The sequence below is a fragment of the Symphodus melops genome (assembly GCF_947650265.1).
Source record: "Symphodus melops genome assembly, chromosome: 16".
In the NCBI taxonomy this organism is placed as follows: Eukaryota; Metazoa; Chordata; class Actinopteri; order Labriformes; family Labridae; genus Symphodus; species Symphodus melops.
In genome coordinates, this window is record NC_136706.1 from 16691413 (window position 1) to 16708823 (window position 17411).

The window sequence follows — 17411 nt, forward strand, 5'->3', positions numbered from 1 at the left end:
CCCAAATGAACACACGTTTTCTTCGACATGACATCGGTAGACTTGGGCGGAAACCCCCACCCCCCCCAAAAAAACCCAAAGTGATTTGGAAAGCGTAGCTGACTTTGAATAAGCGAGAATGAATGTACTAGGAGTTTTTTTTTTTAGAATGGCCTGCAACATAATGTCACAGTTTTATCCTCTGCAACAATTCATCAGTCTTTAGTCTAACCATGGAGGAAAAAGCTGAAAGGCCAAATGTAGTCGCTTAGTTTATTGAACGCTTTGTTAAAAAGAACCATTTGTATCAATAACCACATTGATGAGACAGAGCTGTTATAACATCACTTGCCAACACTAAATTGAAAGCTTGTGTACATTTAAAGTGAAAGTAAATGCAGTGTAAGCAAACCTAATTTGCAGAGTGGATACTCTATCTTGAGTCGGTGGGAGAGAGTGTGTGTGCACATGTTTAGCTTGGCTCGATATTATCAAAACTTGCAGATCTGGAGTGGAAAAACATCAGTGTGACTGCCAGTGTGCCACGCACACACCTTCATTAATTCTCCACCTCAATCACTCAGGCATGCACACTCCCTGCTGGCCTCCCCTCCTCTCCTCTCCTGGGTTACCAACAGTTTGTCTTTGCTCTGTCTTTCTTCCTTATTTTGAACACAACCCTCTCTTTATCCCATATACTCTTCTTTTTCACGTTTCGTCAGTTGTGGCCTGAGGTGAGGGGTTGGATGTAGGATGCACTTTAAGAATCTTATAATTTGATTTTCTTTCGTTGTATATTTTGATCATTTTTCCCTGCAACAGAAACCTCATATGCCCTTCAGGGATCAGCGGACGTAATTCTGAATTAAATTGTACACATACTCAATTGAAGGCTTTACTGAGGGCTTATTCAATACTTGGTTTTCAAGGATACCTTAAAGTTAGCTGTTCTGGCCAAGCTGCAGTTGTTTTAGTGGTTGTGTAAAATGAAAGAGCAGTGGGAAAGAGCAGCAACGTTCTCCTTCGTGATTCTGTGGTTGCATTTATGTTTTTGAGAGGAGAGGAGACACATTCACACAGAGAGGAGGACAATGAAACCTATTGAGATGTTTAAAAAAAGCCAATAGAAGGCTGTTCTTACTTTAGTTCTGTGTACAGGAAACAAAATGTTCAGATAAAACACAAGCCATGGTGAATTCATTTCAACGAGAAGGTCAGCTTTGGTATCGTTTTCTTAAAGCTGTGTGACAGTAAAATGGTCAAAGCAGAGTAAAGGAAGAACACTTTGTTTTTGTTTTTTATTATACATGACCGAAATACCTTTTTTTCTTCTATTCATTACTCTGTCCTCGGCAACTTTCAGTTATAATGCCATTTAATCACTAAGTACGCAGCACAGTAAATAGTGCAACAGCACCAGGACTAGGCACAAGAGACAGCTGATGACAGGTTTCACAGGCTTTAATATAAAACTCCAGCTGAGTCTAAATGTCTAAAATTGAAAGTGAAAAAAACGTGATTCTTTTTCATATACATATATGGCAAAATCCACCTTCAAGCTGTAATTAATAATATTACCAAAACAATTCTATCGTTGAAAGAGCAGAGCTGGAAATTTTTGGATGTCTCAGGATTCGATTGGATTTCGATTCTTTGGGTCACAACTCAAATCAAAACGACTCCAGTCGTCTGTGAGACTGGCTGAATTTCTTGCTGCTCCATGGTAGGGAGTGACTGATTCGCTCCAAAAATAAATATATATATATATGTATATAATATTTTTGGGGGGAAGTTATGAATCTATTTAAAATCTCTGAAGATACGAGCTCGTTTAGGTTCAGAAACTGACTTCCGGTGATTACATAGCTTGTTTTGTAAAGTCAAAAATTCAAAGCCCAGTTCCTGAAATTAATTAGAAAACTTTCCTCATCTTCATTTATATTCAAAAGAGTAGTTAAACAGCTACTTCATTTTTTTTGTTGCTTTTTAAAAACAAATCATTCAGACATACATTGGACACACACAGCCATGCCACTCTACGGAGAATCAAAGTTCTAGACATGATTCTCAACAATGCCCATGTTATTCACCAGATTTTCTTTTCCCCTTTAAAAGGACAAAGAAACACACACACACACACCCCTCCCTCTTTGTGTGTGTGTGTGTCTGTGTGTGTATTACCTGGGGCCCTGGTGCTGAGCAAAGATTTGGCTGGTCTGAATGTGTGTATTCATGTTTTATTGGCAGTGAAGTACATTATTCCCCAAACCCGCAGCGTTCCACTCATATCTGATTCTGCCTTTGGCAAGAGAGCCCAGATATGTGCATACACACCAACATACATAAAACCACACAGACACACAGACACACACACAGACACACAGACACACACACACATGCATACAGGAAGGGTACAAGTTTCTCTCAACATTAAAATCAGATGGCAGGCTGGACACAGAAAGTGCAAACTGGATGAAACTCAGTACTTTCCAAACAAAGACAAAAAAACCTGGAACGGCTGTTTGGTAAATGAATGTGAACTTAAATCTTTGACAATTTCACCTGAAGGGCTGTTGGGCAAGTTTTCTTATTCTTAGAGTTATTAACTGGGCTGCTTTTTTAAGGGATTTAGTACTAGAGACAAGACAGAAACAAAAACAGTCTTTTAAAGAAAAGGAAAGACGGGGTGCTTGTTCAGCTCCGTCACTAGAGCAATTCATTCTCTCTCCCTCACATTTCCTGTCACTCTTTAAATGTCCTATCTAACAGGGCAAAAGGCAAACACAAAATAAAACAAATAAAAAACGAAAAATCTTAAACAAAGAAGGGAAGGAAAGAGGACTCAATTTTTTTGCTGCCAGACAGATCTCTTCAATCAAAGGACAGAAAGAGGAAAAACACAAGTTCAAAATCCAATGTTAAAACTATGAGTTTCAGGGTTGCCAGTGGTCTAGTGGTCGGATGCCCTGTACAGAAACAATAGTCTTTAACCATGTGGTTAGGTTTGAATTCTCCAACCTCTGATTCATTTCTGACATGTTACTCCCAACTCTATCCACTGTCCTGTGTCTCCAAAAAGGCACAACATGACCACAAATGATTTCCTGAAAAAATAATATGGAAGAAAGAATAATTGAACTTGTTTAAAAACATGCAGGTGGTTGATTGTGTTGAATTGTATTCCCATTGTATCTTCATTTGGATGTGTTACCTCCCTCCTTCCTCCTGCAGTAGTTTCAGATCCCATAAGTACTTTGATCCAAGATAAGTCAAGAGCGCCCAAAATAGTTCCCAAAAGAATCCATGTCTGATCCTTAACAGAAGGTGTGTTTGAGTGTGTGTATTTGTGTGTTCAATACTAGTGGTGTGCAGGCAGAAGGGTGTGCGTACTGTGTTACCTTCATCAGACTGAATCTGAGCGCAACTGGGACGCAGCGACCACGACAAAAACCAGATGACTGTCAGACACACAGGACTGGACAAAAGGCCTGGCATCTGGAGAGAGAGAGAGAGAGGGAGAGAGAGAGAGAGAGAGAGAGAGAGAGAGAGAGAGAGAGAGAGAGAGAGAGAGAGAGAGAGAGAGAGAGTTCATCATCAGTTCTTTTTTGAACATGTGAAAAGAAAAATGCTTTGGAAAACATCCTGAACATGTAATTTCTTGTTTAATTTCCTGCAGATAAAAAGCTTCAGTCACAACATAATGCAGAAAATCACTTCACAAACAGCACCTGTTTTTCTTTCATCATTTCCCCCCAAAACGTTTTAAAATTCAGACGATAGCCAAGACAGACTGAAGGTGTGATCTGTCAGCGGACTCTGTAAAGTATTTTTATAAAAACAACAACAACAAGAACAACAACAAAACAAACACTGTCCCATATGTTTGGGGTAAAGATCTTTAAGTGTCTGTGTTTTTTTAATTATGTTTCCAATGATTATACTCATCATAGAAACTCTTGGTAATGTCAAGTTTTAGTCTCACTTTTTTCAATGTGGAAACTGTGAAGTTCCTTACTCGGAGTCGACCCTGATCCTGTATTGTATCATGCACTCTATCTCTGCCCTGCTCAGAACAGTCTGTTTCTGCGTCTGTAGCTTTAAAAGGAAGTGAGCTGTAACAAACCACGGACTCAGAAGGCAGAACAAACACCTGCTGTGGGGGGTATCATCCAGCAGGGGGAGTGGTTACTGTCCTTTGTGATGTCACCAAGGGAAATCTCCAGACGGCCCACATTTTCTAAAAGGTGGAGCAGGCAAGAAGGCGGAGGGGAAGGACTTTTCAGATAATTGGGGGGGTTTGCAGACAGGCTGAGGGTGCATGTTAGTGTAAAAAAAAAAAAAAAGGGAAAGTGTATTTTGCGTGTGACCTTTGGTGTAATGTTCACAGTCTCAGTTCAAAATGTAAGCAGGAGAGTTTGAGTGTTTGTGCGTGTGTGTGTGTGTGTGTGAGAGAGACAGAGACAGAGAGAGAGAGAGAGAGAGAGAGAGAGAGAGAGAGAGAGAGAGAGAGAGAGAGAGATAAAGAGGCTAAAAAAGAAACCTTGAATGTGATCAGGGGTTAAAAACAATTTGAAGTACCGGTATGTGTTTGTGAGTCATTCAGTCCAAAGTCACAGCTAATGCCGAACCCGCTTATTTTACCTCTGGTGCCACCTATCTCTATGTTGGAGGTCACAGTATGTGAAGTATTGTCATGGCAACACATAACCTCCATGGTGAGGGAAGCAGAGTGAGGGCCCATAAAGACGATTATGTGTTACCTCCTTACTGTGATGCTTTCCCTATTTAAATAGGTTTTTGTTGAGTCATAACTCGTCAAAAAAACGTTTTGTGCATTCTTCACGCTTAAAGTTAAATGAAGAGGACTGAAAACAAAAAACCTCACATGCATTACTTATCAAGTGAAACAGAACATTCTCCAGAGTTTCAAAACACTCTGATCTAAAAACGATCTGAGTGAATGAGAAAATGCAAAGAAGATTCAAGGGAAGTAAAGAACGCCAGAGACAAATCGGTATGACTGCATTCAGAGAAAGTTAGTCGAACACAAGGGAGAGAGAAGCAAGAAAAAAGAAAAAATGACACAAGTGACAGATAGTTAACACTTCTCCAAACGTGTGTGAAAGTATTAATGAGTCTGTGTTCTGTCAATTCCTACAGTTCAAACGAAGTCGCTGGATATGTTACAAATCCAGCCTAAAAAGTTTCATCGTGTCTGGGTTATTTTTTTCTGCCGACTGCAATCATGCAGCATGTCAAAGAAGATGGTGTTAGTGCTCGGAAATGTATTTCTCAGAAACCTTTTATCATCCTTCCTCACCTTTTCAACTCGTCAATGCCATGTTTCTAGTCTAGATGTTTTTTACAGGTTGACTAATAGTGCTAAGAGGATGGCGCAAAGCAGTATGAGCTCACTGCTATCACCTGACAGGATTTCTTTCAATGCCATGATGTCTTGTACTCAACAGGCTGAATGGGATGAGCAGGCAGGCAAAGAATCACAGTGATGGTACCTTAGCTTATGTAATATGTTTTATAAAGGTTAAGTGCCTTCTGTCTGGAGTGTCAAAGCACAGACATGAATGAGGAGAATGTTGCATTGATTCATCTCTAACAGTGAAGTGGAGGGTTTTTGTTGTTGTATTGTTTCTTTTTTTTTTTTTTTTTAAAGGTTTTTTATTTTTGGCCTTTTTGCCTTTATTGATAGGACAGTGGATAGAGTCGGAAACAGGGAGAGAGTGGGGAGAGACATGCGGGAAAGTGGCCACAGGCCGGACGCGAACCCGGGCCGCCCGCGCGAGGAGCAAAGCCTCGCAACATGGTGCGCGCGCGCTGCCGCTGCGCTATCGGCGCCACCTGTTGTATTGTTTCTATGTGTAACTGACAAAGCCACACTCCAATAGAGAAGACAAGGTTAGGGCACAAAGTGTTGAAGCATCATCTCCTGACACATGCACACAGCTTGGAACTTGTCCGACAGTTTTCTGTGGGACAATCTCCAGTACATTACCAACGCTATATGGAGCAGCACAGAACTGACAGCAAGTCATGCAGCACTCTGAACTGTGTTTTTCTTCTCTGGTGGTCGAAGAGGGCTGGATCACGGTAACAGCCAGACAAAGGATGGATTCCAGGTGTTTTATAACACGGTGTGACAAGAGCAAGTTAGACTTTCTTTAAAAGAAGAAAATGCCTTTTTAGAATGTGCCCTTTGTCCGCTCTTTGACTTTCTACATAGCGAGGAAAACACCTGGGAACATGTTACAGTTGCTCCCCAAAGCTTCAGTTTTCAGAACAATATTGCAGATCTCTTCCTTGACCTTGTGAGCTGAACAAATAAAAAGGACCTTCAAGATTAGATTCACTTGAATACATCCTCTGTGTCTGCGTGATCCAACCTGTAAACACTCATTATTGGCTTCTCTGTAAGCCTCAGGCTTCGCTGCCAAACCGATCGTCTGTTTGTTTGAAGCGCAAAATAAATATCATCAACTATTCATCAGGAGAACAAGGTGTTGTGTTTGGCTGGTGCAGATAGTGAAGGCTGCAGGCTCTAAACAATGAGGACAATGTGTTTGGTGCTCTTTAGACAGAGCTTTACAGTGCTGTGGGTATAGAGGAGATTCTGATTGATGGTCTCATTGGGAGGGAAATGATGAGGATGATGATTTGAAATAAAGTGAGTTAATCAATAACTGAATTTAGGGTTACTGATGTTGGCACACACACACACACACACGCTGCATTTTCATTGTATATACCACTAAGAAAACTGCAGCAGTGATTACATTTACTCAACAAAGCACATCCTGACTTGTGTAGAATCACTACCTCTGTGTGTTTAGGACAGCAAAACTGGTTGATCTCAAATATTGGTTTGTATTTTTAAGAGGCAGATTCATAATTGTACTTAAAAGGCTTGTAAGCACAGAGAAAAAAACATATACATAGTGAAAGCACACACTTGGTGTCAAAAAGTGGGTAATTGAAAAGATGATTTTTCTAAACGCCGGAGCAAAACTTTCCTCTTTGTGTACTTTGAAATGGGAACTTTACTTTCCAGTTAGTTTTCATGCTAGCTTGATTTAAGTTAAACAATTTTAGTCTCAAATTAAACAAATAAAGAATCCACTGAGCAGCCAGGACATGTATCATGGCCCTTTAATCAACACCCCATTAGTCTAGATTTCATCCAAACCACCTTGGTTCGCTCTGAGAACATATTTCATAAATTAAAGAGCAAAACACACCAATCAGGGCATCGCAAAGAAATGATGAATGGACAAAGGGTTTCGTGGCCCTGCTTTTCCAGAGAAGAGCCTCATGCACCTCGGCCAAAACACAGACGAGGAAAAGTCCACATTTGAGACAAAGACACCCACTGTGGCTTACGAAATCAAATCCCAAAAACACAAACCATACACCGAGTGTATAAGGGAGCAGCAGAGGTCTCCTTTATTTCCACTTCTGTCCTATGATGTATCATCGCGGTGTTACATTCACCACTCCAGCACTGTAACTTCACACAGCTCACTCAGCAAATTCAAATCTCACTGACTTCTTTCTCCCTCACCTTGCTTTACATTCCTCTTCCTGTCAATCCCTGCCTTCATGCTTCTCTCAGCCGTTTTACATCCAGAACATTCTGTACCTGCTGCCAATGATCTATTCAGACAGACACAGGACCTTTAACATGCCTACATGTCCGATGTGTCCTTGAGCAAGACACTCAACTTCATGTGTGTAAATAAATCAGAGATTATTTTAACCCCTCAGTGTTTTTTAAAAGTAGAAAAAAAGCCTGATGATTTGGATGCTTGTCTGCACTCACAACCTCCCATCATGAATCCAACAGATTTGCACAGTCCACCATGTTTGTTTACTCTTTCAGACCTTGACACACACTTTTTCCCCCCCGCTCAGTCCTTGGCTCTGGTTTCCATCCCTCTAATGACAGAATGTTCAGGGTTCAATAAACATATCCATGTCATATTTTTGGCAGGCTTTATCTCTCTTTGGCTTCCCACACCATTTTTCCCCCACAATCCCAGGTAATTTTGTATTTTATCCTTTCACATTTGCTTCCTCTTATCTCTTACGCCCCCCCGACTTTACATGCAGTCTTTATTTTCCCTCTCCGAGTCAGAGAGAGAGACGGAGCGAGGACAAAGTCTAGTAAACATATTTACACAACGGGTTCCTTACTCTCCTTCCAGTAAAACTCGAGAACAATGCTGCATCCTGCCAGCGAAGTGCTGATCTGTCCTCTCACCCTTAAACAGGCAAGGCTGGAACATTTATCTCAAAAAATCATTTACTGGACATATTTTAAATATGTCCAATAAATCAACAATACTTCTTTAAATACTGTGTATATTTTGGATGTTATGAGGTGTATCCCTTAGGATATGTTGCCCTATTAAGGTATAAAAAGAGTCAAAATGGTAACCATATGGAAGTTTAATTTGATGAAAAGTATTGTTGTTTTACCTGCTCATTTACATTCAACATGTTAACAGATTTGATCCTGTTTTACTAATCCAGTTTGGCCTAGTAGGATGTAACGATTCACTTAACTCACAATACGATAAAATATGAAAAACAATTTCTTTAAATTGCAAAAACAAAATTACAAAAAAAGCTGTTTGAACTGAATTGAGGTGACTGAAACAGATTTTCTTTTAATGTTTTTTTTCATGAAAACACAGATACACCGTGCAATCTCTTCTGCCTCGTTTGGGCACTCAGTGCTGCTAACACGATTGTTGGTATGTTTTGGCCTCCGCAGCTGCCATGGTAACGCCTGCTCGTGACAACCAACCGCGTCTTCTCTACAGCTGCTGACACTCACCATATTACTGCCCTTCATTTTCAGAGAACCAATGTGAACCTTTGAATTGATTTTTACCCGCCTTATGATTCATCTTTACATCCCCAGTGCCCAGCGAATAACAATCGCACAAAAAAGGAACGCCATAAAAAGGACGAAGGCAAATACATTTTCTGTCTATAAATTCCTTTTTTGTGGATTCTTGTATGAGACTGTTATCTGTCTATCGAGGCAGAATGTGCTTTTTCCTTTGTCAGATAACCGGAGCGCTTCTTCTTTCCAATGTGCAACCTGATCCCATGACTGTGTACTTTTTGATTGCCATTTTTCAACTGATCCAAAATACCAAAATATTACCACTGACCTCGGATCTGCTGCTTCCTCATCTTCCTCCTAACAATACGACTACATAGATTCTGTTTGGGGTTCAGGTCAGGTGTCCGATGAAACATTTGCACCCTCATGTCGTCTGACTGTGTTTCACCAAATCTAGAGTCGACCCAGCTGTGTACCAGGAGACTTTAGAGGACTTCATGTCTCCAGCCCAGTCCATCGAGCTGAACCTCAAAAGAGAATCTCCAGAGTGTTGTCGAGAGGAAGACGAGAGACAGCAGAGCCAACAACACAGACGAGCTGAAGGCCACCATCAAAGTAAGCTGGGTTTCCATATCACCTCGGCAGTGACACAGGCTGATTGTTTGTGGCGTCACACTGATGATACGTTTCAAAGAAGCCTGTGCATAAATCCACATATTCATCATAAGGGTTCATATTTCTGTATTAGAAATCCTTTTCTCTGAGCGTTATTATTTTATATTCTAATATTTTGACAACCTGGATTTTTGATTTCATGAAAAGTTTTAATGATATACACTAACTCGATTTCTACCTTTTCTACCTCTAATCTAAATGTATCTATGGGAGTACATACATAGTAAAGTGTGCTTAATACCACTACAATCATAGTAAGACATTTTTTTCCTAATCTGAATATTAAGACAAAGTCATTTCTTTTATGAGTTAAATTGTTGTTTTACTGAAAATAAATGTGATTAAAATGTAATTACTGGTATTTGCCCTCTGTGAAGCACCATGATGGAGTCAGACTGACTTTATAATGACACATAATGTGAACCAAATCATGACCTCGATGCTAATACCAGACACGGATTTAGAGATTGATGATGTGCCCATAATGCTCTGTACAGGATGTTAAAGAGTCTCTCGTACTTCCTTGTCAGTTGACCTGTTGCATGTTTTATTTCCAGTTGCTTCGCTGTGTGTGCGTGTTTAATAAATGCAGCAGACGCAGGTACTACCCTTTAATGTTGAGCGTTTACTGGCAGACAGCCATTTGTCCAAAAACTATCACAGCAGCATATTTGATCTGCCATAAAGAATATGAAACCAGTGATCAGCGGTTAGATAGAGTAGACGCTATCTCTCTCTTTTTCTTTTCTGACTTGGGGGAAAATAGTATTCGTCTACGGCTGTGTTTTTGGTAAAACAAGCCATCCTTTATTCTAACTGTAAATACATAAATCAAGTCTGACTGTTGGGTGCAGCATGCTGTGGGACAGCTTGCTGTCGGACAGAGTCCGTTTGGGGAGCACGGCCGGCAAAGAAAAAAACAAGAGCGAAGAAAAGCTTTCTTTAAGCTTTGCTTGTGTTCATTTTTATCTCGTTACTTGGACTGCACTTGATTTTCACTCGGATGAAAAGAATGAACAGTACGACAATTAAGCTCAGCTCATTCTTTGTTCCCATCTATGTCCCACCAAAACTCCCTCTGGCACCCACAGCGCTCTCTGCAAGTCTGATATTACCACAAACTACTGTCTGTCTTCAGCAGTTAGAGAACATCTTTCTGAAGCTAGCAGTGGAAAAAAAAAACACACACTTTCCCCCGGTGCAAACATCCCCATAGTGGGTGATGATATCCTCAGGTAGACTTGTACTGTACCAGCAAGGAGGCTAAAATGTATTCCTCCCATGCTGGTCTGCTAGACTCCAAAAAAAAAAGTGCCCAGCCCCCATATTTAGAACTTTAACTGTCAATTTATAGACTCACAATGTCAAGGACCAGAAGGAGCTTCTCCAATTTCAACAGGCTTTCTATAGATTGCCTGTGAATGTCTGTGTGTGTTTGTGTGTGTAATCTCTGACTCACCACAACCAGTCACATTTCAACTATACCGCTTCCAGCCAGAACCAGAATAGAAAGGGTAATGTAGCCATGGATATTGTCACCAGGATATATGCATAATGAAAGTATTTCCACAAGCAGAGAGATGCAAAACATCAGCCAAGACTCAAACGCACGGTTTGCTCTTCAAAATAAGATCGCTCTAATTGTGTTGCGCTGCCAAATCCACAAAAGAGCGAGAACGGGTGCAATTAAAACTAGTTGCAGGAGCTGAACTTTGTGAAATTTCTTGCTGAGAAACACCTTCAAAGCAGAAGGACATAATAAGGTCAAAGGTAAAAGAGTCAAGACGAAAGGGAAAAGGAATGTGATGAAAGATGGCCAGAGAAAGAACTTATTTTGGAAAAACAGATTTGAAGTCGATGATGGAAAAAGACTTGAAGAGAAAATGAAGGGTGCACACTGACTGAGTAATCCAATCTAAGAGGACTCTCTTTTAGCCAGTCCTCTCTGTGGCGGCACAATCCCACATGGTGACTCACTCACACTCTGGCATGCCACTGCACATTCAGTCGGCTTTACAAGAGAAGAGAAAGACAGTGTGAGAGAAGAGAAAGACAGAGAAAAGGAAAAAAAAAAAAGGGAGGAGGGGGAGGGACGACAAGCAGAGGGCGCTGAGCTCGAAAAAAACAAAAAGAAGAAGAGATGCACAGAGCTGTAGAAGTGAAGTGTATTAAAATGTAAAGACTAATACAGATACAGAGTTTCAATCAGATCAAAGTTCATTCAGTCAGATTAATCTTTAAAAGTTTGTGTACACACACACACACACACACACACACACACTGTTTTATTGCTCAGAGACAAAACAAATGATCACAGGATGTCCTGTTCATGATAATTTAATTAAAATTAACTAAGACTGATGTTTCATTAGCCTCCTGTCTTCCCACCAGTATGTATCTCTGAATGTGTGGATGTGTCTACCTGTGCACAAGACTAAAGGAAATGATGACAAGGGATTACCTAACCCTAATTAAAGTGTGTGTGTGTGTGTGTGTGTGAACACGGTGTGTCCGTGTGTGATAGTAGGCTCACTATGCATCGATACAAACACAGACGTGCACTAAACCAACAACACAGAGAGGTCATGCCAAGAAGGTGGACGGACGGACTTACAATGGCTCTGATGTTTACCGAGGTCGCTACGGTAACCACAGCACAGCTTATCCTTTTGACCTTTTCAGGCGATAGCAAAACCGCTGACGGACGTGTGTGTGTGTTTTGTATTTCCATCTGTGAATCTTTTGTAAAAGCCTGGCTCTTTGACATTCGTATTTTTTTGTCTCTTCTTGAAATAATTTGGCTTTAATATATTTTTGAGGCTCCGTTTTTTTTAAAGTTAAACTGTCGTCATGTTGTTCCTTCTGCATCTCTTTGTCTACATTGATAAAGCTATAAAACAAAGATAAACGATGCTGATAAACGATGTTGGACAGAAGAATGGCGGCATGTATATTTTGGCTATCAATTCCTACAGATGTATAGTAAATACGATATTAAACTTTAAATATTCATGGTGATGGCTAGAAAACTGATTTTAGCACCGGTGTTGTGACAAGATGTCATGAAAGCCAATGTGTTCAGGCTGAACGATAATCTGATGAGCTGTCAAGCTGAGGGGAAACACTTTGGCCTAATGATTGGACAGACTCCAGTCATCTGGCAGTCTGTCGATCAGCTAGAGCCAGGCAGACTAGAAATTATTTATTAGTTGGTCTTTCATGGACTAGCATATGTAGCGTTAGTCGACATCAAATTTACCAGGACCAATCCATTAGAAATACTAGCAAAAAAAAAAAAGTCAAAGAGGAAGACAGCGGCACGAGGAAGAGATATACGAAGAGAAAGAGAAATGGAATTACTAACCAACAAGAAAAACGAAAGAGAAAGAGCTTCAACCAGGGTCTGAAATCAAAATCATCTAATGCAGACGAGGCACAAGTGCTCGAGATAAGGAAACAGTGGAAGTAGAAAAATGAGCCATTGTGCTCATGGTGAAGATTAGAAAAGATAAGCAATCTGTTACCAAGGAAGCAACAGCAGGAGTAGAGACTGTCCAGTCAGGCCAGGAGACATAGACACGGGTCAGACAGACAGAAAAGAGGCAGAGCTCGTGAACGCTGACGGGACTTGTAGAAATAGATGATGTAGAAATACCACAGGTGCCTAACTGAGTCTTTATCCGCCTGTTTCAGGCATGATATTGTTAACATTCTTAAATTCACAGACTCTTGTCAACGCTCCAGTATTACTGTCACCTGCTTTATGTTTGCTGTTATGTTGTTGTTTTTATTAGGGCTGGGTATTGGTCAGGACTTAACGATACAATCACGTACTGTATGTGTGAATGCAATACGAAAAACACACACTTGGAGCAGAGTGAGAATACAGTCTGCTGTGTTGGTGAGTGTAAACTATTCAATTCAGAAATCACTATATTAATATTAAAATTCAGACAATACAGGTTGTCCTATGTCTAAGTCCTTGATGTAACCAGTCTCTCTCCTTGATTTACATCTCCCTGTCCTCTCTTTCCCATAAGGCCCAAAAAGTCATCTTAAAAATTTAAAAAAAAAAAAATCAGACACTATTAGTACCTGTTTAAAACCATGGCATAGTTCAAACAGATGCATTATACGTGAGCATAGACATTAGAAAAGCACCGCTCAGATAAAGTTCAACAACCATGATGAATGGGACTATTGAAATACTCTGCTGGTAATACCAAACAGACTCCACATCTAGGCCGTGCCAGTCCTATCTAGAGATGGAGTTGCTGGTCGAGTTAGTGGGCTGAATTCCATCTTTGGTCCAAGCCTAAACATACAGGGAGTAACAGCTGCCATGTGTGTACAGAGATAGTACCCGGCCAACCAGGCTGCGAGTGTGCATTTGTGAGTTTTTCCCTTCGAAAACAGTGAGTAATTTAGAAATAAGATTGGTTAACCAGCAGAAGAAGGAATGCACAAGCTTTCAATAATTTGTTTGTTCTGAGTTCAAATATTACTTTAGGTGTATGTGTGTTTGCCCCGGTATCAGTACACTACTTTTCGTTTGCGTGTGTGCGTGTGTGTGTCAATGGTATCTTGGCCTTAGCACTACATCGCTGGAATTTCCTCCGGCTTTGCCGCCAGGGCAAGATGGCTCCCATATGCCAGCTATTAACACACATAGGCAGGCACGCACACGCACACACACACACACACACACGCACACACGCACACACACACAGTTTCAGACCGCACTCTGGCTAGCAAACAAGTTTGTTATACTGAAGCCAAACTGACAAGTAAACAAACACATGCTGAGATGTATAATGGGGGTCAAGCTAGACTGAAATCAAACATCTTGCACTTGCAGATGTGTGTTACACTAACATGGACATGCACATCTGTGTGATTCTGTGCACGTGTGTAAAAAAAAAAGGACAGGTACAGCACACGACACACAGCAGTCTTTGCCATAAAAAAAATGAGACTAGAGGAGAGTCCATGTAGCTCAATGAAGAGAACCAGTTCTTTTAACAGAGCATAACAAATCAACCACACACCCAATCCACCAAGACTGAGTCAAAGGCACACGATGCATTTGTCAATGAACATTAATCTCTGTGATTTGTCTTTAAAGATTTAGATAAACATTTGTTCTGAATTACAATAAAACATGTCAATGACTAATCAGAAACTAGCAGCCACCTTTTAACACATGTTCTCCGTCATTTGGTCATAGTCCTGGATTTATAGAAAATGAGTAAATAAAATTGTTGAACGCTGGTTTGAATGAAAACACTTTTTTGTAAAATAGGACGACATTAAAATAATTTTAGTTTTTTGGCCGACTTTCACACAGAGACACAGAGTAAAGCGTTAATATTTCAAGCGCTGCTTTGTATTTGCTCTGTTCACTCTCACCCTGTCTGCTAACAAAACTCATTAACGAGCCAGGCTGAGCATCTGTGACAAGGAAGCAAGTGTGTGTGTGTGTGTGTGTGTGTGTGTGTGTGTGTGTGTGTGTGTCTGCAGATCAGCAGCATGTATCTGACTGATCAAGTTAAAGTGTCAAAAGAGCAGGCTGTGCCGTGCTGGAAGAAAAATAACCTTCAATCTCCTGCATGCAGCCATGGCGTCTTGTGTTTATGTTACACTGTGTAAAAGAGACATTTGGGGGGGAAAATGTGGAACACTGCTGTAAGACAGCTACAGTGAGTTAAAACACCATGTGCTAATGCTCAGTTAGGATATGCATCATATTCGGTCTCCTGTACACAGAACCACAGTGGTACTAAAAAAAGGCCAATCTGAAGAAGCTGTGGAAGCTCGAGAGCGCTGCTAACCACAGAGCAGCTGTAGCTGATGCTAACAGCAAACGGTTTGCAATAGGAGAATAAACTCAAAGAATGTACTGCTGTTTGGACGACACATCTTCATGTCATATGATGACTGTTCACCTGCACCAAGACAAACTCAGCATCTCCATTTTCAAAGACTATGACCCCTCAATTCATGTCTATGTTTTCTACTGAATTAGCCATGTCACTACATGAGACACTCATGTAGTGACATGACACAGCTGACACAGCTGGAGCTTGAAAAAGAGAAGAGTAGGTTGTAAGCACAAAGTCACAGAATGAGCATGACTCACCAGTCACCTTTCTGTTTTCATTCAAGTTCGAAAGACACATTTTCTTTTTCAGATTGCAAAGAAAGTCTGGTCAACATTACTGATGTCATTTCTGTGACCTAAAGACAAGGTTTGAAACTTTCCATTGGTTAGTCCAGCTTTTTCTTTTTGCGAGGTAAACAGCTTTATAATCGCTTATATAAGCGAAGACATTTTGTTCCAGCTTTTAGTCGCTCCCGAGCACTCCTGCAAGGGAACTTAAGGACCACAGTGGCCAAACAGATGTTCTCCACGACAACTTCTTGGCATGTTGACATGAGCCATGGCAAAGCGTTCTTTAATGGTGGAACAGTGTACAACAGAGCAGTAGATGTCAAAGTGCAGGGTTAGGCACGCATTATACCAAACAAACTAACAGGACATAATGTGAAGCCAGCCTAATACTTGTGATTATTTTTATTTTATATTATTATTATTTTTCTATTATTATTTTATTTTTAAGTAACTGTTGCAAAATCCTTATTATACTTTATTAAACATGATTTGTTATTCTTTGTTTCATTCAGTAAAAAACATGCTTATCTGGCGTCTTACTTTCGGTTTACTATTTCTGCTGAACTAAACCTAATATGTTTTTGAGCCATAAAGTTGATTAATTATTCCCACTTCATTGGGTTGAGGCTCAGTGACAGATTTGAATGCTTTCAACCGAAAGTTCGGGGTTTCAATCCCCAGCTTCTGGAGCCACATGTCGAGGTGTCCTTGTGTAAAATACTGAACCCTGAATTAGTCCCATGTGGCATAGCCAGGATGAGGTATACCGATAGGCACATCATGAAGACACATCTACACATTAACACGCTGAGGCCAGTGGTTGCTACGTAGTGAGACCATCAGAAGTAACTACCGTATTTTCCGGACAATAAGTCGCATCAGTAAAAAAATGTGCCATGAAGAGAAATAAAAACATATATAAGTCACAACAGGCAATATTTATTTTGAAATTGAATTCACAAAATCCATAACCAAAAACAGACATTTAATCTGGGAAGAAAGTTTTTCAACTACCCTCTGGCAGGTGAAACAGTAATGTTTGCTACTTGGTTCATGTCAGTCAGTATGCACGTAGCCTATATTTTGATATGTAAGTCACACTTGACAAGAAGTCGAAGGAGCAGCCAAACAATGGAAAAAAAGTACGACTTAGTCAGGAAATCATGCTTATCCCATTTATACACTGCCGACAGAGACATCCAGAGATAAGTGTCAAAGCTGGGTATCGAACCCTCGACCTTCCAGTTGAGAGACGACGACTCGAGCAGCTGAGTGAATGTTGTGTAAATGGACACTACACTCGTATACAACCCTATAACCAGCTTTGAACAGTTGAAAAGAGTGAAATAGTCCATTTACAAAAGTCAGTAGTAGTCAGTCAAAGTAAATATCAGAAATCCTCTTCCCACTGCACAATTCCATACCAACACCCTCTGTTAGAATTATTTATAAGCGCCCCTTTATTGTTTGTGTTGCTTTATTATTACGGCATTTTGTGTGTTCAACCAAGTACAACCCTTCTTCTAATGAGAAACTTTCAGTAAAATGCGCTCCATATTATTACGTAAAATACTCTTATTTTACCATGATGCTTCCATAGAAGAACCATATTGAAAAATATTTTGCACTTATTCTTTATTGTATTGTTGTATTGTATCAAACAGAAGATGCTAGCTGCACAAACAGGCGTTCAATTTGCGAACTGCTAGTTAGCCTCAT

The 17411-nt window shown here is 40.3% G+C and overlaps 1 protein-coding gene across 2 annotated transcripts in view; it reads right to left on the minus strand.

Moving 5' to 3' along the window:
* Nucleotides 1-17411, minus strand: part of il11ra (interleukin 11 receptor subunit alpha) — a 52335-nt gene that overhangs the window by 15073 nt on the left and 19851 nt on the right. For both annotated transcript variants that reach the window (XM_079364453.1, XM_079364452.1), the window contains exon 2: nt 3378-3474. In XM_079364453.1, the coding sequence (XP_079220579.1) occupies nt 3378-3474 (97 nt within the window). The remainder of the gene's footprint in view (nt 1-3377; nt 3475-17411) is intronic.